This window comes from Poecile atricapillus, chromosome 5 (genome assembly GCF_030490865.1).
Source record: "Poecile atricapillus isolate bPoeAtr1 chromosome 5, bPoeAtr1.hap1, whole genome shotgun sequence".
Taxonomy (NCBI): domain Eukaryota; kingdom Metazoa; phylum Chordata; class Aves; order Passeriformes; family Paridae; genus Poecile; species Poecile atricapillus.
In genome coordinates this window covers 18,063,084-18,090,288 of record NC_081253.1, presented here as the reverse complement: position 1 = coordinate 18,090,288, position 27,205 = coordinate 18,063,084, and the positions used below count along the sequence as shown (strand labels likewise).

Here is a 27,205-nt window from a genome sequence, read left to right as displayed (position 1 = left end):
ACTTGTTAGTTTGCCAGTTTGGAATTGTATGTGTAAATGCATATTTGATTTTTAATTTTTAACTGTTTATTTCAGAAGAAAATCTAAAGCACCACCTCCTCCACCTGAAACAAAATCCATTGCTGTTTCTCCGTTTAACACAGAGCCAACCAACCTCATCATGGAACAGAAAGAGAATGTAATTGATAAAGATATTGAGTTATCAGTGGTCCTGCCAGGAGATGTGATCAAGTACACTACAGTTAATGGGAGGTATGTTACACAGAATGATATTTTTGTTTAATTTTCCTTTTTTGGCTCAAGTTTACTTCAACCTTCATCCAAGTTATAATCATTTGGTAGAATGCATGATTTGTGTAAGCTTGAACATAAAGTGTGTGCAAAGAAGAGGAACAAAATGAGGTGTCAGGATCACAGGTCTTAGGAGGGTTGGGGTTACCAAGGGAGCTGGGGCTGTGTAGCCTGGAGAAAAGGCTCAGGAGGAAACTTATGACTCTGCAGCTACCTGAAAGGAGGTTGTAGCCAGGTGGGGTTTCTGTTCTCAGAAGTAACGAGTGATGGAACAAGAGGAAATGGCCTAAGAGGAGCTTTAGATTGGATATTAGGAAAAATTTCTTCATGGAAAGGAAGCATTGGAACAGGCAGCCTAGGGAAGTGAATTAGTTGCCATCCCTGGAGGTATTTAAAAGGTGTGTAGATGTGGTACTTAAGAACGTGGTTTAGTGGTGGACTTCGCAGTGTTTTGTTAATGACTTGATGATCTTAAAGGTCTTTTTCAACCTAAATGGTTCTGTGATTCATCTATGATTTTTGCGTAGATATGGAAACATAATCTTTATACATTTACCTACCATTTCAGAAAGACTGTTTTTTTTAAGATTCAGAAATTCTGTATGATACCTGTCAGTATGTGTAGCCACATCTGTTGTTTTTTCTAGTCACTAAAAATCTCCATATAATATTAATTTGTATGATTTAGTGAATTTTCCCACATAAGTTTTGCTTTTTAAAGATGAGTTTGTTCAATCTATTTGGCTACAAAGTTGTGTTCAGCATTTGCTCAGCATTGCTACCTGTAGACTACCAGCAGTCATCAAAAAACATGTCATTACTTCAGCCGAAATCTGTAATACTTCAAAAAAAATATTATAGCTACAGCTTTGGATTTCTTTTAACAATTATGTTTTGCTTAAGCTGGTTTTAGTTTGAAATGCGTATTTCAGACTGTTAATTGGTAGGATAGATTGCACATGGAACTCTCAAGTCACCTTTTGTTCAGCAAGACCTGAACATTTACTGGTGAGCCAAAATCATAAAAACTGGGACCTAAAATGTAAGTCTGCTATGAAGGGTCCTGTGCAAGGCTGTGTATTGATCACAGCAATTTGGATGCCAGTTAGTTGCTATCCTAAGCTGAAATAAGACAACCTATTTATATCTTGTCCCTGTGTTAGTGTATAGCCTATGTCTCTCCTACTGAAACAAAGCAGGCTGAATTATTTATTCATTCAAACCAGGTACTATAAATGTGTGCTTATACCTCCTTCTCAGTGAGAGATGAAATCTGGCTTGAGTCTGTTAGCACACTGTCATTTGCTGGAGTTTATGAGGTTGTTGCTTAGACATCAAATATCAGCTTGTTCACCAGAGCTGCAGTGGGTCTTTTTACACCTCCCCCTACTCTGATTTTCAGGATAACATAAATGTGAGATTTTATTTCTCCGAAGAAATTTTCTGAAATAATGTAAGTACTTGATGCTTTATGCTGTTTTTTTCAGCACATTTAAAGCAAGGAATATTGCAGTCTGTAAATATGATGCCTTCCTCTGTTTTTACACCTTCTTAGGCATGAAGGCTCCATGTGTACGCTGTCAGGAGCTTCTTGTTCTTTTTGCTCCCTTTTTCCACACTGATGAGTACCATGAGCCCTCTCTCATGCTTTGCTCAGAACAAAGTGCGAGAGAGGAACGTTGCATCTATTTTCACTTGGTCAGATTACATTGTGTATAATTACTCAGTTATAAGAACTCAGTGTTCAAGACAGGCCTTACAGGCTTATCAGGAATTGCACTTGTTTCCCAACCAGTTCTATTATCCCACAGTTAATCTACAGGATTTTCAATCAAGATGCTGTATGTGATTGATTTCATAAGTGACTGTCTTGCAAAGAACAAGTATTAGCACTGCTCATCTCAGAATGAGGGGAGATGTACAGGACCTGCAGTCCACTTCAAATAGATTTCAAACCACCTTTTGTTCTAGCTTTGCTCTGTCTTTATAGTCATATCTTGTGAGCAAAATGATCCCTCTAGAAATGACATAAACAGACAAATTGTTATTTTGCTTCTTTCCTCATTCATAACTGGAGGTGAGCAGCACTGAAGGTCCCAAGGAGAGAACACCTTTTAAATCTCATAGTAGAAAAAGATAAATGGTGAGTTTTAACAGCTGCGTGCTCAAATTCCATAGTTCACTAGAAGAAACTTTTTCAGATTAAGTTGGGTTGGTTTGCTCCCTGCTTTGGCATAGTGGGTAGCAAGAACTATGTAGCACAAAGCAAGGTGTTAGTGATATAAAAATCCTCATTATGCAGAAGTCAGAAAATGTCGAAGTACATTTACACTCAGAAATTTCCAGAAAACCTAGAGTAATTTGGTGAAGTTAAGTTACAAATAAATATTTTACTGAAGTTAGATAAAGCAGGACAAGCAGATGATGTACTTCTCAGGTGGCTGATGGCCTCCTCTTGGTGCTTTGCTAAATATTAATTAGGGAAGCTGTTAAATGTACTGTGATATATATATTCTTCTACCTATAATTCTTGAAGGCTTTAGGAAAAAGGAATTTTACAAGTTTTGGGCTTTTTCTTATGGTTACAAGAAAAGCTTGTTTGGATTTATTTTTCATCACTGAAGGAATATCTTTCTAAAGCAGTTGTTGAAGATATCTTGCCTTCAGTGGGGTCTTAAAAGTCCGTCATCCTCCTGTCAAGCAGTTTGTTTCTGGAAGCACCGATGGAAAGCAAATTTGCACTGAATCACTGTTCTGGTGTACTAATCTGCATGTGCCTGTTGTTTGTGAGCAGCTGTTTCTCACTTATCATTCTCACTTGTCAGTCACTCAGTGTGACTGATTAACATGAGGGTGTGCCCCTGTCGCTGTGGTGCATTTCTATAGGATGGCTTTCTGGGATCCTTGCATGTCAGTTCTTGCTCTGGTCATCTTTGATATTCTTACTCCCCTCCAGTAACTGAAGGGTAGCTTTTAAAGACAGTGTATAAAAATTCACCAGAAAAAAGGTAATGAGTAACTTATTGGGTAAACTGGTAACCAGAAGGGTCACTACAGAAGTGGGGTTTGCAGCCTCCTCTGGCTTCCTCCTCCCTGGCCCTGCCCTGCTCTGCCCCCAGTGAGATGGGGGAATGATGAGATTTGCATTTGCAGCCCTTTTCTTCTTACGGTGGGATGGATGTACTTGTTTTATTAGGGATTAGAAGTACAAGAAATGAAGTATTCCATCCTCTGTCTTGTAAATGAACCAGGCTGTGCTATATACAGGAGATGCATTGAAATAAACTTTGTGGTTTAGCAATGTGAAGAGGGAGGAGCAGTTATTATTCTGCATTTCTCATGGTATTCTTCAGGCTGTTACATATCATCTAGGTGAAAGCATGAGTGTTTTATATTCTCCTGTACCTCTTCAGACCATGTGATAACTGCTTTTTCACACACTGGAAGCAATCAAATGGTATGTATTAATACAGGGTTTGGCTGGTATGGCTTTATCGGAAATCTTAAATTCCACATTTGGCTGTGCTACCAGAATGCTTGACTCTGTTATGAGATTACATCTAGAATTTAAGATTTCTGATAAAGCCATACCAGCCAAACCCTGTATTAATTTTCTCAGAGACACTTCAGCATTTTTTTCAACATACCATTTGATTGCTTCACAGACTTTTATTTTCATAATATCCTTGTGAGACAGAGCAGGTGATGGATTTCCTTGTTCATAGCTGTAACTGAAAGATTCAGAGGGTGTCACAATGAAATTGTCCTTACCCGAGTTGGGTAAGAATAATTATTGAAGAATGATCTGATAGTGCTATAACCTGATTCAGTTCCATAACATGCAAAGTTAGGACATTTGCCTTACTTTTGGTCTATTTAAACTTCTGTAGCATTTCTGTTTATAGTACGACTTTATTAAATGTATTTTAGTAGAAACTGGAAATACTCAGCCTATCTTAATACTCTGTTCTGCATGTTCTTCATTAAGCCCTGAGGGAACAAGGACATACAGGTGCTGACTACTGACAAATTCTGTTGGCCATTCTTCATTGTGGGAAGGACATCTTATCACACAGAACTTCTCAAGAAATGGCATTTGCTACTATATTGCCATTTAGCTTATTTCTCACTGTTTGTATTAAGCACCTAGATAATTCTGGAACCCCTAATGCAAGACTTGCTTAAAATGTGACTTTCTCAAACTTTATTTCTCCTGCATCTTCCAAGTGGCACATGTACAGGCCTCCTGAAAATAAAGTCCCTTGTAACTCAAAATGGAAATAAAAATGCCAAACTTTGCAAAAGAACTGTTCTTAATGAGTAACAGAGTATTTATCAACACTGTTAAAGTTCCTGCTAAATGTCAAATGAGGTAACTAATCCACATGTGCCTGGTGACCTCAGGAAAAGCTTCACACAACAAGGAGTTCCCACTCTGTTCAAGTATTTGGCATAATTTTGTGCAAACTGTTTTCATTCTCTTTTTAGTGGCTTTTTTTGAGGGTTGGCTTTTTTTTAAATCATGTTTTTTAAAGCTCTAAATATATTTAAAGTTGGTGTCTAACAGTAGTTATTTAGTCCTAGAAGGGAAAGGACGACTTAAATTAAATGTTTAGCAGCATGTCTTGTTATAGCCTGCTTAATTGTCATCTGTTGTGACAGTTCCATTTGTCTTTTACAGGAAGCCCATGATGGACTTGCTGATCTTTCTCTGCGCACAGTATCATTTAAATCCATCAAGTTATACCATAGAGTTGGTATCAGCAGAAAATAGCCAGATTAAATTCAAACCCAACACGCCAGTGGGAATGCTTGAAGTGGAAAAGGTGATTGTAAAGGCAAAACAAATGGATAAGAAGAAACCTGCTCCAGTTATACCAGAGGTGAGAACTAAAATTAAGCATATTGAGAAATTAGAATTACTGCTGTATTCAACAAATTGAGCTCATCCTCTCGTTTCAGTGTTTCCTGTTGTCTTGCATCTTCTCACCATAGAAGCTCTGTGAAATGCTTTAGTCTGTTTTTGATAAGCTTCTCTTAGGTAAAATACAACTCAATTTGTTGCAGCAAACATATTTGCTGCTGAAAGAAGGAAATATCACAATATTATTTAAGATCCCATGCTTTATCGGCATTTTGAAAAATTCTGCAGATGAAGTGTGGCTGAGTACAGCCTTGAACAAACTGAGAATCAACATCTTGTACCATCTGTCATGCTGTGATATACGTACCCTTCTGATTGTATGTTCGTCTCCTTTCAATACATACTGTTCTCTCTCAGCTTTTTTTATATACCCTGAAGAGGGAGGAGCTTTAAGAAGTACTAAACCATTTTCTGGATGTTGCCTAAATCTTTCCTTCCACCTTTGTCGTTCTGCTATGTAGAAGAATACTGACTTTTAATTTACCTGAAGCACTTACAGAGGGCCAGGAGAGCTCTTCTGCCCTTCTGCTTCCCTCCTACACACGTGTTCACAGGCAGTGGCTTGTGGCTCATCACCTGAGCTCCACAGCTGCCCAGGATAACCCTCCAGGCACACACCCTGCTGCACAGGCAAATGGCACTGCTAAAGGAGAAAGCAGTCTGCTTCACGTGTCCTTTTCTCGAGTGGGAGGAATAGCAAAATAGTTCTTTGTTTCTTATGTAATATTTCTGAACCTGCAGCACTGGTCAAGTTGGCCATAAGTGTAATTCTGGTGATTACTGTGAGGCTGTTGTAAAGATGCCGTTTCTTTTGGAATTGGTGCTGGTATTTATTGGCATTTTCTTCTCTTTAGCAAACAGTAAGGGTAGTGATAAACTACAAGAAGACACAGAAAACAGTAGTAAGAGTTAGTCCACATTCACCCCTTCAAGAACTCGTACCAATTATCTGTAGCAAATGTGAGTTTGATCCTTCACACACGCTGCTACTGAAGAGTTACCAGTCACAAGAACACCTTGATATGACAAAATCTCTTAATGAGCTCGGACTACGAGAACTGTATGCCATGGATGTCAGTCAAGGTAAGATAACTTTTGTAAATTGCTGTGTAATATGAAAGATAATAATTGTATGCGTGTTGTTGGGTTTTTTACTTATGAAAAATATTTTCTAGAAATTTCTATCTCATTGGTCTTTGCAAAACTGAAACTGACTCATTTGTACTGGGACTTTTATTTACAAAAGTGCTGTATAAGAGTTTTATTTTCTAACCAAGTGTTCACTACCAGCAGAGTTAGCCGAGTACAAATCCTCACTTAAACGTAAAGCCTTCTTTGCTTTCTACCCTCACACCTCCCTCAAAAATTTCAACAACACCCTATTTCCCTTGGCTCCTATATGATATCATGATGACCAGAAAAGAACAGAAAATGTTAGAGAAAATTAGTTTCTTCAAAACAATTAAAAATTTTCAAAGCATTAGAGTATTTTAACGGTCTTTATGTATATTTCTGAGTACTGCTTGGTAATTTTCTAGATTGTGAAGGTATAATAATTATCTTTTTAATTCCAGTCCAACAGGGACACAATGTACTGACTTTCTAATATTCGTACAGATATTTCTAGGCCAGATTCTAACTTCATCTGGAGAGGTGACAGGTTTACTATACTGTAATTAAAAAATCTGTACAGTGTGGCTTGTTCCATTTCAGACATTTCTTGCAGGAAATTTTACCTCAGTGTAGAAAGCAATAATATTGATTGAGTTGCTCCTAGTACTGACTACTGTTTTATTTGCTTGATTTAATTTCTACATAAATCTTGTGGGGCTTGTTGGGGCTTTGTTTGTCTTTGCCCCTCTTTCTACTTAAATCTGGACTGTTTGGTGGTTACAGTTTCAAGAGTTCTCTCAGTTTACTTGCTAAAGGTCAGAATGACAGATTTGGACAATATTTCATTTTCTATAGAGCAAACAAAAATGAAATACTTTTCTACACTGGAAACCAACATATTTTAACTTGTCTAAATGTGTTACTTTGACTACGTGTACTCCCAAGTGCATTATTTGTTTTTTGGTCTGGTTATTTACTGCTTTCATCTACACATTGGAAAAGTTGCTTTTTGCATGATATGATGTATGTTTCACTTGAAGCAACACCCAAAAATCCTTAGGAGGGCATACCAGGGCATATATGCTTTCTACACAGCAGTGCCCTACTAGGAAATTCAGATATTTTTCAGTTCTCTTAATATGAAGTAGTTCAGCATTTCAATTTTACAGGAAGGTTCAAAGCTGTGAATTTTCCATTATCTTTATGAAAGCAAATGGTGAGGTGCATCTGTTACTTAATAGAATTCAAATTCAAATTTTATTTTATTAATACTATATTTTAATTATATATTTCTTTTTGTTTTCCAAGTTTGGACTGCCTAACCATCCAAACCAGAGCAAACTATTCTACATACTGATTTTTCTCATTGCTTCAGAAATATGAGTGGAGCCTCCCTATTTATGTACACACATGCAGTCTGTGTTGCATATCTTCAGGCTGAAGTTCTTGAATAATTTAAATATTAGGTGGTAAAGATGTCCATTCTTTTACTTCTGCAAAGAACCCAGTTAATTTTCCCTGATGTTGAAGATCCAGCTTGGCTTCTTGTGTTTGTATGTTGTCACTACATCCTTGATTCAGATTCACATTTTCTGTCTTTCTTTTTGTCTTTCTGTAGCTGCATCACCAGTTGATTTAAATTTACCATCTTTTCAAGGTATGATTTACTGAAATAGGCAGTGAAACTTAGCACTTACACGCCATTAGCACCTGCTCCTATTATAGCATCTGCTTAACTGTAACATGAGTAATATCTCTGTCCTATCTTAAATGCATATTGCAAATGATAGTGCAAAATTTGGTATATAGAGCTATATAAAAAGTTTTTTTGTATAGTTTTACCCTAGATTAATTTATTCAGTATAGGGTTATATCAATACTTTTACAAGACTTGCTGATTTCTGTTGCTCATTACATGTACATTCAATGGGATTTCTTTAAGAAAGTTCACTCTAGTAAATTTAAAAAAAAGTCAGTCATGATATTTACAAATCCTCTGCATGAATAAAGCAATTTAAGGAGGATAAATACTGCAAGATAATATGACTATCTTTACTATGGCTGCCATGCAGTTACGTGTGCACTTGATTGAGTGTTTGGGTGATCTTTCTCCATAGTTACACCGTGTGCAGGCTGGGGCCTGGCTTGTCCCACTTCACACTTTGCCATAAATGTAAGCCAGTAGGAACGGAGAGCTGAGAAGTCTGATGCTCTTTTCCCCTTTTACTACCTTTGTGATATGAACCATAGCATATGACAAGTGGGGTGGGCTGGATTAAGTGCTGGTATTAAGACCAGCTGAAACTCATCTGCCCTGAGTTCTGAGAAGGAGAGGAAGAACATGGAGGATAGGCAAACTGCTCATTTTGCAGCACCTAGAAAAAATGTTAATAGAGGTGATTTCTGCTATGTTTTGTGTATCTTTTCAGGAGGTTTATCACATGGTGAAATAGTAAGAATGCAGACAAATAATCTCGGTATGAAATAACGTCTACAACTATTGTTCTCTGTTTCAGGCTCCTACCAATCTGAAAACATAGATGTTCTCAAGGAGAAAGAAAACAAAGGATTTTTCAGCTTTTTTCAATGGAACAAGAAGAAAAGAGAACAAGTAAGGTGTAACTTTGTATAAGGAAAACTTGTAGAAACATATTGAGATTGATCAATTAATACTGCTGATTATTTCCCGCAAAATATATCCAACTTGTGTTTCTTTTTATTTCCCACACCTCAAGGCTGCCAGTGCCCCAGCAACTCCATTGATGAGCAAGCCAAGGCCAACATTTATCACGAGATCTAACACTATCAGCAAGCAGTACGACTCAAACACTCTGCCAGCTGAGATGCCAAAGAAACGGAGAGCTCCTTTGCCGCCCATGCCGAACTCTCAGAGTGCTCCCCAGGAACTTGCACGAGCCCAGGCCAGACCTACATCTGATATTGTGAAATCTAACAGCTTTGATAGGAATGAACAGGTCAGAATAGATTTGCTTCACTTCTCTTAAAAAGTACAGGCACCATAACCTTGATAACCTTGTTGCTAATACATGATGAGGCTTGAAATAAATGGAAAATAAAAGTAAAATAATTTCTTTAAAAAAATTTAGCTAGAAAATAACTATAGAAATTGAATGATGCATTCCTTTTAAACTTTATAACCAATGTAGTTGCTGTATTTTGAAAAGGTAAAACCAGCTTCTCATATAAACTGATCTTGTAAGCACCCTTTTGTTCTTTTGGATGAATACTCTATATATTTAAGTATGAGAAGGTGGTATCACTTTATTATAACTAGTAATTTGGGTTAATTATTCCTGTTAATTTTAAATGCTTTAGTTACACGGGATAATGAGTAGTTTGTTCTTTACACTATATTGTAGAAAAAAGTGGACACGGGGAGCAGTCTAAACATTGTTCCCAGCAAGTCAATGTAAGATTTTTATTTTTAAAATTGGGCTATATTTTATTGAAACTGCGAGGTCTGGGCTACATATTTGAGTAACCTGTATGTCCCATGAGATACAGAAATTCTGCCAATAGAATTTCTGAGAATGGATGCATTAACTGCTCTCCTGGTATAGCACATATTGTCAATTGTGAATTCCAATTAAAGATCAAGGTCAAAATTTTTGTGATATATATATTTAAATTTATTTCATACTTTGCTTTGAATACAATATCTATAGGTGTTCTTTAAATATGAGGTTATTGACATGCTAGAAAAATTAAATGCAGAAGTAAATGAAATCCATGTCTGAGGGATTAATTTTGAGTTCGACTTGGCGAGAAATTTCAGACTGTGACTACCTTTATCTTTATACAATGATTTAGTCTTTCACTGATGCACAGAACCACAAGAGAGCACTGTTTAACAGAAGTTCTGCCTTTGTGTATTGTGTCCTGATGAAAAGCTTTATCATTTGAAGAAGACAAAGGTTTCTTTCTGAATTTTTGTAAAAGAAACCTTTGGGGAGAGTAAGAAAATAATGATTTTTTTTTTTTTTTCTTCACCGTGTTTCTCTTTTAATTTAATTCAATTTATTAAAAAATAGCTTATTAATGTTAAAATGCTTTAAATTATTAATATCCTATTATGTCTAAAAGTAATGTATGACTGCTTGGCTGTCACTCAAACAATTGCTTATATTTATTATTTTGTACTGACATTTCTTACTGATCTAAAGTGATCTGACTGAAGATGAATAGCTTACAAAGAGAGGACATCCAGATCAAGTTATATTTTTGTGTATACTTTCTTCATTTAAACCTTAGAGGCCTTTGGCATGGTTTTTTTAAGGTGACTTCTCTCTCATTGGGATTTGATTGCATTTTGATTTATCAAAAACTGTAGTGCTTGGGACTTAAATGTGGACAAATATTTACACTTTCCTTTGAATTTTATTAATTCAAGTACAATATTTTGTCTTTTGGTATCTACCTATCACCTAATGAATTAATTTGGTATGTACATATTGCTGAACTTGACCAGGGAACTCCTCATAAAGATCCTGTGGGAGACTTCCTTGGAGAATAAAGTTGCTGCTTGGAAGAGTACTGAGATATTTTCAGAGACAGCCTTCCTGCAGTACAAGAGTAGTCCATTCTCCTAAGTGGAAATAGGAATAGACATAAAAACAAGCACTTAAACGTTTTTAAACAGTCTTATTTAAATGTGCTACTGAGAGAACTCAAGTAGGGGGCAGAACAATTCCCAGAAAGAAATACATAGGTACTTCTTGGACATGCAGAGGTTCTCTTGGGAAAGCAAAAGCAAGCCTAGTGCTCCAAATGGCAGAAGATGTCAAGAAATTTGTAAATTAGTGGCAAGCAGAAATCCAAGAATAAAGGATGAGGGTCATCTACCTTTTATTTTAGCAAGGTGTTTGTCAGATTGTACCTCAATTTTTTTTATTGAAAAAGTGAGAAACCGGACAGATGAAACACAAGATAGGGCTAAAAGCAGCTGCAGTTCAAACAGTGGGGGTAATGACTCTAAGTCAGACTGGTTGTAATGTGGAGTTCCTAAGAAGTTGGTAGTATGGCCAACACTGTAAATATATTTATAAGCAATCTGCATCATGGAACCGAATCCACCTTCAACAAACTTGAAATTGGCACTGAAATCAATGGAGAGGTGGGTACTTCAGCCACCACTCAGAGAGGCAGTGGCAGGCTGAATGAGATTTAAAGGAGATGCATATAAAATTCTCTATCTGCATCGAAGTAATCCCAAGCACCAGTACAGGCTGGGATCTGGTAATGTCATCACCTTGAATCCAGTGTGCTCAGTAATCACTGCACTAGTGTGTCCAGATTTGTTTCCTGCAGTTCAAGACAGAGATGGAAAACAGGATATAACCTTTGTTTAAAGATTAAGAAAATGCTGAGAAAATAAATGTTTTAATGGAAAGAAGGCTCAGATAGTATCTAATCACATTCTTCTGATATCTGGATGGTGTTAGAGGGAAATCTGGGATATATTCTTTACAAGATTGCATGTGGCAGGATGAGAACCAGTAGACATTAGCTTCTCCAGAGGAAATTCCATTCAGACTGAAGAACAAAACACTGTGAGTTTCACCCATAAGAAATGGCAGAAGCTTCTTTGCTGGAAATGTTTAAGATGTTCTTTGATAGGCTAGCAATAATCAATAATAAAGTGGAAGAACTTGTTTTCAACAGAAGGTTGGACCAAATGATCTCAAAAGGTCTCACTTAATCCAGGTCAGCTCTCAGTAAGTGAGGCCAGTACAATGGTCACACTAGATCACAAGTATTTCGTTGTAAACTATATAAGAATTTAGTCTATCCAATTCTCTGCTGGTGAAAATGTGTGTCCTGCTGGTAGGACAGTCTCTCTCAGGTTGCTCAGCAGGCTGATTGGTGTGTTCTCTGGGATATTTAGTATGTCTGGGAATTTCACTGCAACTTCAGTGTCCAATGAAGTTAATTTACAGAACTGAAGATAAACTTTTTTTTTTTCTTAAGGGTTACTTTCTACCTCCTTTTGCCTTACAAGAAGCATTTCATTGCAAATCATACTGCTTTTAACAATGCCTAAGTTCTGTAACCTGCCCTTCAGCTTACTTGTCAAACTGGATGCATACTTTATTTCTTCTATGCACCAGGATGACCTTCTGTATAGGCCGTATTATGGACAAATCTCTTTTTGTAACATCCACAAGGAAGACAAAGTGAAATGTCAGTTTTGCCTGGATGAACTGTCTGCCTAGTTTTGAGAGAAATGTGTAGTAACATCAGACACCAGTGAAATGAACCAACTTTAAGGGAACAGAGTTCTTACTGTTGTCTTTCTTCAAATTCTCAACATATTGCAGTCCAGTTTCTCAGAGTATGAAAAAGGGTTCTAATGTTTACCACCTACAGCTTCTCTGCTACTTTTCCATTAAAGAAAACTGCTTTCTCTTTGTGTGAGTAGTTACATTCTGATATGAAGGCTGGAATTTTTTCTGCCTCCATTTCAAGGTGGTTACTGAATTCATTTTTAGGGACATGGTCCTATTTTTAGGGGAGAAAATAGTACAGTGGATGTCAGGGTACCTTTAACAAGTTATTACATAGCATGATTTGCTTATGTTTCTACATGAGACTTGAAAGATGCCTAGTAAGCTTAAATGGTTAATGTTTGTCCAGGAAATTTTTATCTTCAATCAGGTGGGAAATGAGCATGTTAGTCTGTAATATTGAAATCCCTTATTTGCCAGTTCTAGTTCTGAGCAAGATGACTCTTGTCAGAAGCATGTTTAGAACTAGCAAGTTTAAATACACTTCCAAGTAGAGAGGACTCTCAAGGATTTTTGCAAAATGTTGTTGTATAATTTAGTGTGTGTATCTTCACAGTTTTCATAAAAGTGGTTGCAATTTTCTAGTAATAACCCTTCTTTAAAAGAAAAGCATTTGAATATGCTCAAAATGCCACAGCTGATTTTCTTCCTACTGCTTTATTTATAAAAGCTAGACTGATACATCTGCATTTTATCCCATTAATTCTCTCTACCCTGTTTACAGTTATTGTTAAAAGCATGCATAAACTATGCTTGGGTAGGAAAAATTAAGTGGAGATTTTTAGTTAAAACATTAACAGTTTAAAATAATGGATAGAACTTCTCAACTGTAGAAATACAAATTGCTGTTACTTACACAACCGTAGCTCTTAAAGAAAGCTAAATCTCCAGGCTACCTCTTAAAAAAAGAAAGGGAAGAAGAAGATGGAGAAGGGTGGGAAGCAGCTAAACCATAAAGTACTTCTGGAAAGATTTTTTTTTAGCCATTGTCACAGGAAAGGTTAGTTAGGATTTCTGTGAGGGGTGTGTTCCATGCTGAAGAAATTAAACCAGAGGCTTGCTTGCCGGCAACTTGATGGTCAGCTCTTTAAAGAAGTCGAGCAATGATGCATTGAGTGCTGTGGAAGTAGGGATATTTTGACTAGAGTCAGAGTTACCAGGGAGAAGAGAGTGCTCAGGGCTGCCTGAAGTTTCCATGAAGGTAATCGGATATTATTCTGAGATGTTTCAGAATTGTGGTGAATGTTGCATGCATCCACTTTTCAGTATGTCAAATACATAACTTCTTTATTGTATTTGCTTCTCTACCAGCAAGATAAATCCTAGGAGAAAATAGTCATATTAGTTGTTTGGACAGTATATCACCAGCTGAGTTTCTCCAAACATATTCTATATGTCTTTTCTTTTCAATGGATCAGAGGTGTAATACTTCCTTTGTAGTAGTTAGGATAAGTATTTTGGGAAGCTTAAGCCATGTAATGGAATGTAATGGAAATTGAGTGTATCAATCACTGTAGGAGCAAATACATATTTTTTGCTGTTACTCCTTGGACATTTTGTATGTTTGCCTGCATACACAAAGGGAAGAAAGAAATAGTAGCAATATGAGTAGCAATGTGATTTGCTGTCCCTACAAGGTACAGTCACCCATATATCTCTGTTAAACATAGGTATGGAGCAGAACAGGGAGGATGTGGTGATATGAAGACCTCTGTCCAGTGACCCTTGGTATGAAGTAGGCTTTCCAGCACACTGAAATGCTCCACTACCGCTTATTCCTTCCCAAATGCTTTTTGGCTTTTTGCTTCCATTGCAGCTTCAAAATTACTGTGCCTTAATTACCTTTATTTGCTTTTTTGAAATGATAAGGGCAAGGCACTATGTCTGCCACTGCTTACAGAGGCTGGGACTTGGGAAGCACTGGCATCTACTAGTGTTTGCTTTGGGTGGGATTTGGTGCCAAATTTGAAACTAAAGAAGTTTTCATATCCACCCTTGCTTTTTGCAGGATGAGGAGACTGTATGGTGTTAAAAGTAGAACTCCTGCATATGTTATAGAAGTTGTGACAGAGTTCACTGGTGTTTCTGCATAAACACAGCTAATTACTTTAGTGATCCTAACAAGAATTTTAATTTAAATGTAACTGATAAAGCACTGGTTATCATAGGCAGTTGGTATGACACATGAATACCCAGATGTATATTCCAAAGCTTTGTCAGATATGTCTTAATAACATTATTTTAATTTTTTTCCATCTGTTTAAAGTACTATTTTCACATTACAGCCTTTGTTAGGATTTGAAAGCTCTTAATATTCATATGTTGAATAATTCCTGAGAAAATCTGTTCAACACTTGAACCTTAACTGGAACATTTAGTACTTTCTTGAAATCTCTCTTTGCAAATTGTTTGTTTCTTTGGATGCAAAGGGCAGTAGAAAGGCTTATAAAAATCTTCTAGTAGCATTTGTGCTCTTATGCTGAGAACATTATTCCCCCCCTACACACACACTTGTTGTGTGCAGAAGGGAACTCTGGTGACATCTGCTCAGCCGAGCGAGCGTGCGCAGAGCTCGGTGCCAGCCGAGTCGCTGAGGGAGCCTGTGTGAAGCACGAGAGGTGCAGACCTGGGAACAGGGAAATGTGGCTTTGTGCAGAGCAGAGAGGCTGCAGCCTGAGCACAGCTGCCAGAGAGACTAACACAACTGCCCAACCGCGAGGAGGAAATACTTCAGCCAAAAAAAAAGCCTCATTGGGGGAAATAATATTCCATTTGATATCCTCTCCTGAATACATTCAAAGGCTGAATACTATTAATTAATTTTACTTTTTTAAGAACTATTTTGGAACTGTGAATAAGAAATTATAAAAGTGTAAAGTGTTTTTTGTTGTGTGACATTGTAATCTAGAAACTCGGTTAAAAATTACTCAAGCATGCAAGTATTTTTAATTAGGAGTGCTGTGTCCCTATCCTCTGGTGTTCTTAAAAGAACATTTCACCTTGTGCTTTGTGTTTTCGCTCTTAAACCTTGACTTGCTTTGCTGTAAAAAGTTTGAGTTGGTTGCTTTGGCATCAGAATAATGGGTAGAATTGTGTGTATGTTTCTGGGCAGTGCTGCTCCTTATAGTGCAGTATCTGTGGATCTGTTGTACCTGATACCAGGGTGGGACAAAGCAGACGACTGAGGGTGCCCAGGGTGGCTCAGAGGATAGTTTTTTGTTCAAAGCCCTCTTCATTCATTCATTCATTCATTCAGGTATTGTTCTGCAATCTCATGGGAACTGCCAAACACTGCCTGACAGACACCTTGTGCTCATATATTTTCTGTTGTAATTTTCTTTATAGATTTGATTGTATACAGCCAAATACTCTAGCTTTTGGTCTTTAATATCCCACTTACTGTGGAATCTTTGGGTATTTGTTCAGTGGTAGCTTTCTAAATGATAAGCATCTTTTTCCATGGATATTGACACGGTCAACAATTCTATTGTCTGATGTTTTTGAAAGGATTTTCAGTGAAACAAGAACATGTAGGTGTCTTTATGCCTTCTCTGTTCCTTGATATTGTGCTTTGTGAAGTGGGCTGGTTAATTGAAGCACAGAGAAGTTCTCTGGAGATGACCCTACACCCAACTGCTGTGTGGATCCTTCTAAACAGAAATGAATGTCACTGCAGGATTTTATTATACTGTTGAGTAGACAAGTGATAGGAATCAGAATTACTACAGAAACAGGCAGCTGTGTCCAGTTCCAAAATATATTCCTTTATTGCTGGGATCCTGAACATTGTCCATTTAGTACATGTGGATATAATTTTTTTCAGCATAAGGCAAACTGTTGAGAATGGCAGGCAAATTTACAACTACTGTCTTTCTTAGATAGGGAATGTGTTTCTAAAACAGCTTAAAATGCTATTGGACTGCTGTATCATTAAAATATGAGGTGTTCAGCAGGTATCCTTTGTCCATTTTTTAATTGTTTTGATTATTTGTGAATTAAGATTTTTTTAATTTTGCTGCAGTAATGAGGACATTACTATGCTGTAGGTACATCAGTAGGTACTATAACTTCAGTTTTGCAGCTTACCGAATTTAATTTTGTTAAATAAGACAGTTGTACTTGATAAGTTTTTGTTTTGTTTTAAGACAGTTGTACTTGATAAGTTTTGAAAGCAGGCATTCCAAAATTTTTTCTGAAAGTTCAGGTATTTCAAGGAGGGAGAGACATTCATAATAATTATGTATACAGGCCAGTTAGGACTGCTGTTGAAAGAATAGAGAAGGAAACACTGTGTTATATCATTGTGGTGGGGTGTAGTTGAAACTTCTTTCCACAATGAATTTAATTCCTTTTAGAAAAGATTAATTTTGGGTTTTTAGAATAGCCTTTGGGCATAAAAGTATTCAAGTTCTTTTAGACTATATGTAACAACTGATTTTCTTTTATTGCTCTATGTTGCACCTCTGTGAGTATATTCAATTACTTGAGAAAATTTTTTTTAAAAACAACTCCTTGGAGGAATTAAGATGAAAAACACAATACGTTTGGTAATATGTTCTCTCTTTCCCAAATGTATATTATAAATACTTTTGGAGAATAATTACTGGAGCTATTTCTCTATTTTTCACTGATTGCTAATAATCTTCCTGCCCTGTCTCCCTTGGCAGGCCCCTCTGGGATTAGTGCGGAAAGGCTCCCTGCCGCTCAGTGACACTGCTTCCGTGAACTCCTCTCTACGCAGGATGAAGCGCAAGGCGCCCTCACCACCCTCTAGAGCACCAGAAGATCAAAGTGAAAGCAATAATGAGCCTGGTAATCTTTTTATGCTGTTTAATTGGAAGGCAACAGAAAGTATAGCTGGCTAAACATTAAAGTAATGCCACCTTATGAGATAAGAACCTCAAGCGAGCAACCACAAAACTGCGAATGCAAAGAATAAATTTACTTTTGCTACCTCACCAACTGGGGAAGCCTCGAAGCAGCAGCTGGGCAGAGACACCCAAGTGGGAACACCGGCACTGCAGAGCTCGCTCCGTGCCAGACGATTGCCAAACCTGCTCCCTTCTCTCCGTGTCAGAGATTCACACAAGTGTATTTACCACAGTGCTTTGATCTCTCCCACAGCAGGGCAGGAATCTCCAGCATTTCCCATAAGATGCCTCGTAAGTCTATCACAGGCATATATTATCTGAACACAGGTGTTCCACTTGTCAAACACACAAGATTAAAGAGCAATTAATATCATATATGTGGGGTTTTGCACCCCTACTGCAAGTCACTTGAGTGTGATTACAATCCTCACCAATCTTCTGTTTTTTTCCCACAAGTGTGAGAAAGAGAGGTATTTAGAGCATGCAGATCAGAAAAAGACCCAGACAGTACCAAATTAATTATAGTTAGGTTAAGTATAGAATTTTGTTTATGTTACTCAGGTGGCCTGCTTGGGTGGGGAGAAAAGATTAGCTTCTCTGGATCAGAGAGAGTGTAATAGCAAATGCACTGACTAGAAATATCTTAGAGAAAGTCCACTTGTTTTTTTTTGCAATTCTTCCTTTTGATCAAAAATTCAGTTTTCTGTTTCAAAAATACCTAAGAGTTGAGATTAAAATATCTGGAAAATCTGACAGTGAGCACTAGTTGCTTCAGAGGAGTTTCTTGAAGAAATCACTAGTCTGTATGACCACAATCTGACATTTTATCTGCAACTTTTGTTGGTGCAGAAACTAAGAGGTGATAAGGGTTGTTGCTTCACTTTTTGCAGTAACGGAGTCAACAGAATCAGCCTCCACTAAAGCGGAAGGAAGAGCCACTGAAATGCAGCCTGAAACAGGTTGGTTCTATCTACAAAAGTATTGATAAAATTTATTTAATAGCAAGTCACTATAATTCATAGCAATAAATTACTATGCTATAGTAATTAGTGTTAGTATAGAACTAATTTTAATGCTTCAGATCAATTAAGTTTTCCTTTGAAGTAAAAACAGGGCTTTCTAAAATAAGGGTATTTTACCTTTGTTGTCTATGGACACAAATACAATATATTTTGTATTGGTATCTGTGTTTTACATTTAATAAACGAAACATTATCCCTGTTTTCTCTCCTTCCTCACAAGTTACAGAGAAGAACTATCCAGAATTTCTGTGATTTTTTTTTTTTTTTGTTGGTACATAACAAGCTTTTCAAAAGCTAAAGCCCAGTGTTGTTTTTAGAGTCCTGCCTTGTGCTGCCCTTGACCTGCATAACGTAGGGGCAGGAGCAAATCTGTGCCTGGCTTTTGGTTGGCATCTGAACAGCCTTTGAAAACATAAGTTGTAAATCTAAACTGAATGCATAAATAGTTGTTTATACATTAAATTATTTGTTGGGTGCTATGGGAAAAATGTGATATATGAAAGTATAGCTGTTTAAAATACAATTATTTAGCTGCTGAACATAATGCTTTTTTAAATTTATGCAGTTTGTACTGTGAAATACTGTTGTTTGTAAGCACCAGACTGTAGGGTTCAGTTACAAGATACAACATCTAGAAGTCTTCTAAAATTTGCAAAAGCTTTTAGAATAATCAGTGCCAGTGCAGTTTGAAAGAATAACTCTTCAATGCATTTAATAAGAGTGAAGTATATAAGTGCTAAGCCTGTTGAGTGCCACTGTCATTATATTAGGCTAAGCACTCAGTTACTGTGCTAGTTGACAGGAATTTTTAAGTAGTTTTCCAGCTGTTTTATTCTGGATGTCAGTCAAATTGTTTGGAGTGGTAAAACAAAAATGTACCACAAGAGCTGAAAAATCATCTGCTAGGATGCTAGGTGTCTGGCAAAGGGGGAAAAATAAAAAATCAGTAATCAGTAGACTTGGGATTTGTTTGTGTTTAGGGGAATTCATGTAAATTATTGGAAAAGACATTAAGTAGAAGCAATATGTAACATAATAAATGGGAGTATGAACCTATACTGTGGAGCCTGGGGTCGAAAATCTAACAAAGTTGTAACCTTACCTTGTCCTAGATGTTGTAGCAGATGAAATAGAATAATCAATTCTGAGTGAGTGGTTTGTTTATTAGCACTGAATTTTGTATGTTGAAAACTGTATTCACATGTAATGGGTCTAAGGTGAAAGTGTATCATACTGTGATTTTAAATCAAGTTCTTTTGTTTTCTTGTACTTGTTTCTATCTTAAGATTGTTGATCTGTGCTAGAATTTTTGCCTTTCCCATCACTATAATGTCCAAGTGCTGTGTAGATAAACAACCCTGCACAAGAAATGGCTTATTTATTTTTCCATAGGTATAGAAAATTCTGCTTGAGGCATTTGAGTCCTGTAATTAAATATTTTAATTTAAGCTGTAATGGAAAGAAATAGAAAAAGGTAATCATCTTTACTGGGCTTAAAGCAGCCTGTGTTGAGCCCTTGGATTTACCTCTGCAGTTAGTGACAGTCTTCAGTCTCTGGTTTTCCTTGTGTCTTCACACAGTGTCCTTTGCTGAAGACTTAATGTAAAGCAGTTCTTTTTTAAATGTACATACAAGTCACATAACACAACTTCGTCGATTTTTTTTTTTTTTTTTTTTTTCTCATGGGATACTGCTGCTCTCTGGTGGCATCTCTGAAACTGTCGTGAGGCCTGTGTATAAAGGGTCCTTTTAGCAAAGCCCCTTATGCCATGAGAACCAGTATTAACCTGCAGCAAAATCAGATGCAGTACACCTGTCCTATTCCTAGTCTGAAAATTATCCATGTTTGGATATTGTTTTAAATGGATAAAATAGTTCAGTATCACTTAAATTGCGAAGTTGGACATAATTTTAACTTTACAAAAACCCAGGAGTTCCTTCCATATGGATTCATATTGCTTCGATTGTCAGGCGTCTGGGAAGTATTGTGAGTTTTTGTTCGGTTGTGACTAGAGTGGTTCTGTTACGCAGTGCTACTTCAGCAAATAAGCAAAAAAACCCTAAGCTGCAAATACAGTGTTACCTTTTGCTCTAAAATGAGCCATTGCAAATGTTCAATTTGGTGTCTATTAGCTTTTCACTACGTAGACACATATATTAAGTGTAGCTACCTAGTAGCTACATATTCCGTTGCTGGAATAGGCAACATTTCTCCTCTGAAATGACAGTTTTCCCATGGTGTAAAAACTGTGTGTACCTTGACAAAAGTAGTTTGAAGACATGCATCTACCAGCATAAGCATTGGCAAAGAAGTAATGTGAACATTTGGAATTATAAACAACAATTATCTTTATCAATTATGATTTTTGTTCACCTTCCCAAAGTTTAATTAATGTTTAATCTTTATTTTTATAGGGAAGGTGGTAAAACGGTATTCAAAACAAATTTTGAAATTAGAGATTTTTAGAAAAGTTTCCATCAGACAAATCCCTGGATATAATCCTATTGGTTACAGTATTTCTTAAGCACCTTGTTGGGGGCTATAGAGTCAAGAGCAGATTTGCAGGATGTAGTCAGGCTTTCCGGCTCTGGTGCTTACAAGCATGAGAGCTCACAGAGTAGCACCGTTCTCTGCTGGGCAAAGTGTATTCTTTCTGCTCAAAACAGACTTGCAGATGGCATGTCAGTCATCAGGGATGTGTGTATATATATATATATGTGTGTGTACACTTATCTATATATCTACCTTCACAGTGACACACTATAACTCTGGCTCTATTGGTTTAGGGCTACTTAAGACCCAGTGACTAATGTTTGAAAAGAATAAACTATATGCAAGTAGAAATGCAATTTATATTACATGTGGAACTATGGATAGGGTGTATGAGCAATAAGGCAACAGTATATACTCAGTTCTAACCAGAAACATGTTGCATATAGAAGTTACAGACTGAGGGTTTGGAAACAAATCAGAATCTGAACTGCTGCCCTAGGGAGTTACCTGCATGACGTAAGTGAAGGATGGTTGTTAAATGTTGTTTGTATTCAAATGTATTCAGATTTTATTCTGCTGCAGCAGTGACAGCCTGGGTGTGGAATGAGACTCAGTAACAGATGAAAATCCACTAGCAAACAAGGCTGATCTTATGCTGACAAATGAGGTAGAGCATTTTTGAAGAAGTGTGAGGGCTGTTGTTTTTGTTTGGTATTATCCATTTGTAGGTCAGTTTAGTCCACCCCAACGCTTGGAAGTGTTTCTAGCACAGCAAAGAACAGACTTTCACATAGCAGGAATGTCAGGAATGTCTCCTACAAACCCAAGCTAAGTTTCCATCCCAGGACTATAGATACAACTCAGCCTTTGTTACACTCCTCTCCAGAGTAAAAGCAGTAGAGAAATGACAGCAGTGCCTGGGCACAAAGCCATAGCAGCTCCAAAATGCTTCCATTTCTCTTGTCAGAGTCCTGGATATTCTTTGTTGTATAATTCAGGTTTCCATAGAGTATTTAGACTGAAAATGTCAGTCTTTGTTCCTGTAGCTGGTGATGGCTCAGGCCCATGGCATAATAGGTCTCACCAGTGAAAGAGGCAATGTTCTAGAGAGCCATTTATGGGCTGTGGGACAATCTGAGCTGGTTTAATGTTTGCTCACATCCTGCTGTGCTTTGTTCATTTTGACATATATATTTGACTTGTCACGCATGAAATCATACTGCCATCACTAAAATGATCCCCCAAAGTATGAGGCTGCTGGGTATGAGCTTTCCCTAGGTGGAAAAGGGGTTGGCGGATGATGGAAGGAAGAGAAGGCCCTTATGACTAGTAAACCTGTGGGAGTCCCTGTAGTACGAGTATGACGTATTTGTATGTACCTGTGCTGAAACCACATGGAATGAGCTCACCTGCACCACTTTGCAGTCTTGCCCTTCTTTCCTTGGGGATCTAAACTGCTTCTGCATTCAGCTCAGGCAGGTGTTGATCACATTGCTTAATGTGTAACTACAAAGCACTGTTACAAGATTGCAATATAAAGCCAAGAATTAAATAGTTAAATGTTTGGCTTTTGTAGTTTTCTGTAATTCTGAATGAGTAGCTTTGGTTTTACTGAACTCTTAACTAATGACCTTATTGCAAACATCAAGGTTTTTGTTCTGTACTGAGCTTTTCTCCAATATAGATATCCTCTCACTACTTTTCTGTAACACTGTACATCTCTAGAGGTGCTGGAAGCATTGTGGAATACCAGCTGCTAAAAATGTCTAACTGCTTGTTTTGTTTAGTTTTGTTCTTGTACTCTGGGATCTGTGAATTTCCAGTATTCCTTTTTGTTTTCTTTGTTGACTTTGGTTTATACTTGGAAATTTATTGATACCACTTAGACTGAAACCTGATTGTCCAAGTGCAAGGCTCGTTCCTAACAGGTGTCAGTGCACTCAAAGCTGATGGAAGAACCCCAGTCAGGTGTACTTATTAGTTCAAATTTAACTACACCGATTTATCTGTGTCCTAATCCAGCAACTCAACCTTTTAGTTTAACTATGCTCTGGCTGCAAATGTCAGTATTTTTATGGATTAGCACTTTTCCATGAACTTTATTTTTCTACTCTAACATGAAGCTACGCACAAGACACTCTAATACACTTGTGATGGTTATGGGAAATTTTTGATAATGATAATGAAACTTGTCCAAACCATGGGCAAAATTGATATTTGTGTTGCTCTTTAGTTCTTGAAAATTCCTACTATGATATAGAGGAACTGTGTGTTTTAAAACTCTCTGGAGAGCTAATGGAAGTACAAGAAGTCTAGGTAAAAGCAACAGTCCACCTCCATTAAATTTAGGGTTATGAGATGAATAAAAATATATTTAACAGTCTTAATTCAATACTTGGATTAAATATGGAAAATGTTTTACAGTAGGTAGAGATGCAGAACCAGATGGACAGTAGCATAGTGATCAGCATATTCTTGTGTCAATAGGGAGAATTGAAAAGAACCAGAGAATTCTGTGAAATCTGGATGAATCTCTTTTTTAAATTATTTTTTTAAAATTTATCTGAATTATGAAAAAAAGTCAGTTTTCCTTCTTCAAACTATTTAGGCTGCCTTGAGCAGTCCCTTTTAATATACAAACTGCATTTTGAGTTGTGGGTTGGTTTGGATTTTATTGGTTTGGCGGTATTTTTACTTTCTTTTCTTTTTTTTTTTCTTTTGTTTTTTTTGTGAGTGTAGATGTGCACAACCTGGAAGAAATTGATGAAAGGGAAGAGATAGGTGTGCAACAGGGAGAGGACAGTGGAAGTACCAATACCTCTCCTGGGATAGGAGAGGTTACTGAAGCCTTCAGCTCTGCTGAGGTACCACTGGAAAATGACAAAAATGATCCTGCTTCATCAGCTCCTGTTCCTGGCAGTGTTCCCACAGACAACTTGCAGAGCTTCAAGGAAGAAAAACAAGAAAATATGAGCACAGATGGCAAGTAAGTACGTTTTGTGACAAAGAAAGGAGCATTGGGGGGACAATGGGGGAGGCAAATAAAATGCAGAGTGCTGTTTCATTGTGAAGCACAAAACAGAGAATTGTGAGAGAGGAATGAACTTTAATGTGCTTAGCTTTCATTGTAGCACTCTTCTGTGCACAGTAATTCATGAAGCTTTCCAACAAAAATGACAATGAAATGTTCTGCAGTCTATTCTGTTTAATCTTCCCTTTCCTTACTACTCAAACAGCTGGAGCCCAGAAAAGCTGAACCCAGCTCTAAAATGCCCAGTGTGTTTACTAGAGCAGCATGCTGCAAAAAAATTTGGATTGATTAGTTAATGAAAATATACAAATTCATTCTTGCAGATGGGGGACAATAGATACATCAGCCATTCCTGTTCTTTTGGGCGTGATTCTTACTGCCTGCGTGTTTGTTTTCACTTTAATTTTTATTTTTTCTTTTCCTTATATGTGGTCTTGACCTGTCTCAATCCATTTGCTCTCAGGAAAACAAGTTAATTCAGCTTTTTTAACGAATAAACACATTAGTTTCCTTAACCGCTCTTTTTCCCTTCTGGTGATGCTGTACCTTTGCCCTTCAGCATGTTTGTTAAACTACCTGACTCAGCAGGTTTCCAACATGAGTTAGTGCCTGCTTGAAATAAATGTTGATTGTCCAGAGAAGTCCCATTGTGTTAATGTAATTCACTATTTCTCTGTTCCCTGGGGCAACTAAGCTGGCTACTGTTCCCAAATTAAATTGAAAGAACTATTTCGATTGTTGTACTGAAGCCAAAACGTGTGACTGCCCTAGTAGCCAAGAACTTTCAAGGTAGTAAAGAGAGGTTTAACTTGTATTTGAAGGGACGTTTTTGTCAGTCCAAGGCCAAATGTGGCTTTGCAAAAGTCTTTGATACTCTGCCCTTAGGAATATTGTCCCAGTTGCTTGGATGTTTCTTCTCTTTGGGTATCTAATAAATTGTCATGAATTTGTAATTTATCAGGCCTGTGTTATGGGGCCAGTTTGCCTAATTGTCCAGGGGATGTTTCTTTCCCTTCCTCCCTAAGCATTGGTAGCAACCTTTCATATCTTACAGTCTTGGTGACAATCAGCTAGAAGGTACGGCAGGTAAAGCCAGAGGGCTTTAGAGTTTGGCAATTGCTTCCTGAAATATCTTGGGGATTCCAAAATGAGGAGTAGAATTTCTCTGACATGATATTTCTGGAAAACTTTAGATCACTGTGATCTTATATATAAGATCTAGTTACTATGAGAAGTGGGTTTTTTTAATCAAACCAGAGATATATGCAAAATACTCCAGTCAAAACCACTAATTGCTATCATGATAATCCATGGTGTTTTGGGGCTTTTGGGTTTGGTGGGTTTTGATGTTTTTAAAATTCCTATTAAAAATCTAGTTCAGCTTGTTGTTAAAAGTTTTAGCTCAGTCACCCAGCTGTGTTAAAAGGAATGGAGCTAAGCAAGAGTACAGAGTGCAGGACTGAGCTTTAACCTTCTTGCGGCAGTAATTTTGAGAGCATGTGCTCCTGTTCAGTGGTTTATGGCACACTTACACTATGTTTGGGACTATACAGGCAACATGAGCATGGATGGTTATTGAGAAATGTATCATTTTCAATGAATCAAAGCAGGTGTGTCAGCTCAAGGCACTGATTCTGACAACTAATGCATTTGATGTGGCAAATAATTTGGAATCTTCACAGTATACCAGTATTTCTAACTACATATTATAAAAATATCTTGAACAAAGTTTGATGTTTTAATAACTTTTTATTAAGAAATTATTTTTGCCTTTTTCATTTACCTTTTGAGGCCAAGGACTTAATATGCCCCACTCTGCCCCCGAAAAGATGAGTTGCTTATTCAGCATTTTTGCAGTTCACTTGTCCCCCATGAAATAAATGAGGGAAATAGAAATTGTATGCATTTCCAAGATGTTTAGTATGCAAGTGTGTTTATTTGCTGTTTTCTTGAAAGGGACTACTTTGAGAAGTCTGTACTGCTCAGTTCATGGGTTCATACACAGCCAGTGTCTCATGCAGCGTGGTGCGGACAAAGTCAGGGATACATTTTGGATTGGGGTGTGTCAGAACATTTTATTATGAGTGAAAAGCATTGTGGCTTCACTGGAATGGAGTTGCTATTGGAAAAGTATCGCATCTCGCCGGAGCTTATCTGGCTCTATCACTTGGGCCTTCGACAGAAGTGGGTCACACCCCAGGAGCAGGGTGATCCGAGGTGTGAGTAGAGCACTTGCTCTATGGCTTTTTGGCTGTCAGTCTGCACTCTGAGGAGACAAGGACAAGAGGGAGGTCTTTTGCATGGGATAATAGAGGATTTATTGCTCTGAGGAATCTTGGGGGCAAAAGACAGAAAATGTGAGTGTGCAACAGCTGAAATAGGGAGGTGGTTCAAAGCATCAGCTAATTAGAGATATCCTGGGGAGGGTAAAAGGCAGGGTTCACAAAATCATCATCCAATGAGGGAGGTAGGGGGGGAAAGTTGGGTCACATGGACTAATCATGCGTCGAAGTTTAGGGGATTTCCAAAGTGGAATTCCAAGCATGTGGTGGGCCTAAGAGAGATTGACAGGAGACTCAGGGTAGATTGACAACGTGGGGTGGGAGGGTCTCATTTGGACCAAATCAAACTTAGGTAATAACTGAACATACCATTAACAAGAAACACACTGCAACAGAAAGTGGCTTGTTCAAACTGCACATGTAAATAAAAGGAGGGGGAGAAGAGAAAGGAAGACTGATCATCTGCTTACACAGAAGCAAGTAGAGCTGCATGTCATTTTGGTAAAATATCATGGCAGCATTTCCTCATGTTTTTTTTAAAAAAAATCGATTCTGTCGAGTATTCCAGTGTTTGGCAGAGTGGTTCTGTCCATCTGTGTTTGGAGAATATTGCCAGTTCTCTTGCATCATTTCTTGTGTTTACTGAAATGAATGATACCAGCATATTTAATGTACTGTTGTGCTTTGCAGAGGACTACAGACTAAAATAAGCAGTGAGGACAATGGATTTCAAACAGACAGGAAGCTTAAAATTTTAGATCAAAATAAAACTGATGGTGAGTAGTTCCCACTTGTTGTTAATACTTGAAGCTTGAACTTTTTTAATCATTTGAAGAAATAGTTATATAGTGAACTCTTGAATTGTTACCATC

General features: G+C 37.4%; 1 protein-coding gene across 10 annotated transcripts in view; it reads left to right on the top strand.

The window, feature by feature from the left end:
• Positions 1-27,205, top strand: part of COBLL1 (cordon-bleu WH2 repeat protein like 1) — a 79,149-nt gene that overhangs the window by 43,029 nt on the left and 8,915 nt on the right. For 6 of the 10 annotated variants that reach the window (XM_058839585.1, XM_058839579.1, XM_058839578.1 and 3 more), the window contains exons 2-11: positions 76-252; positions 4,973-5,174; positions 6,070-6,298; positions 7,947-7,985; positions 8,845-8,939; positions 9,064-9,303; positions 17,301-17,445; positions 18,395-18,463; positions 23,760-24,006; positions 27,024-27,109. In XM_058839585.1, the coding sequence (XP_058695568.1) occupies positions 161-252; positions 4,973-5,174; positions 6,070-6,298; positions 7,947-7,985; positions 8,845-8,939; positions 9,064-9,303; positions 17,301-17,445; positions 18,395-18,463; positions 23,760-24,006; positions 27,024-27,109 (1,444 nt within the window). In that variant the 5' untranslated portion in view covers positions 76-160. The remainder of the gene's footprint in view (positions 1-75; positions 253-4,972; positions 5,175-6,069; positions 6,299-7,946; positions 7,986-8,844; positions 8,940-9,063; positions 9,304-17,300; positions 17,446-18,394; positions 18,464-23,759; positions 24,007-27,023; positions 27,110-27,205) is intronic. The other 4 variants (XM_058839588.1, XM_058839587.1, XM_058839586.1 and 1 more) reach the window with 2 other exon arrangements.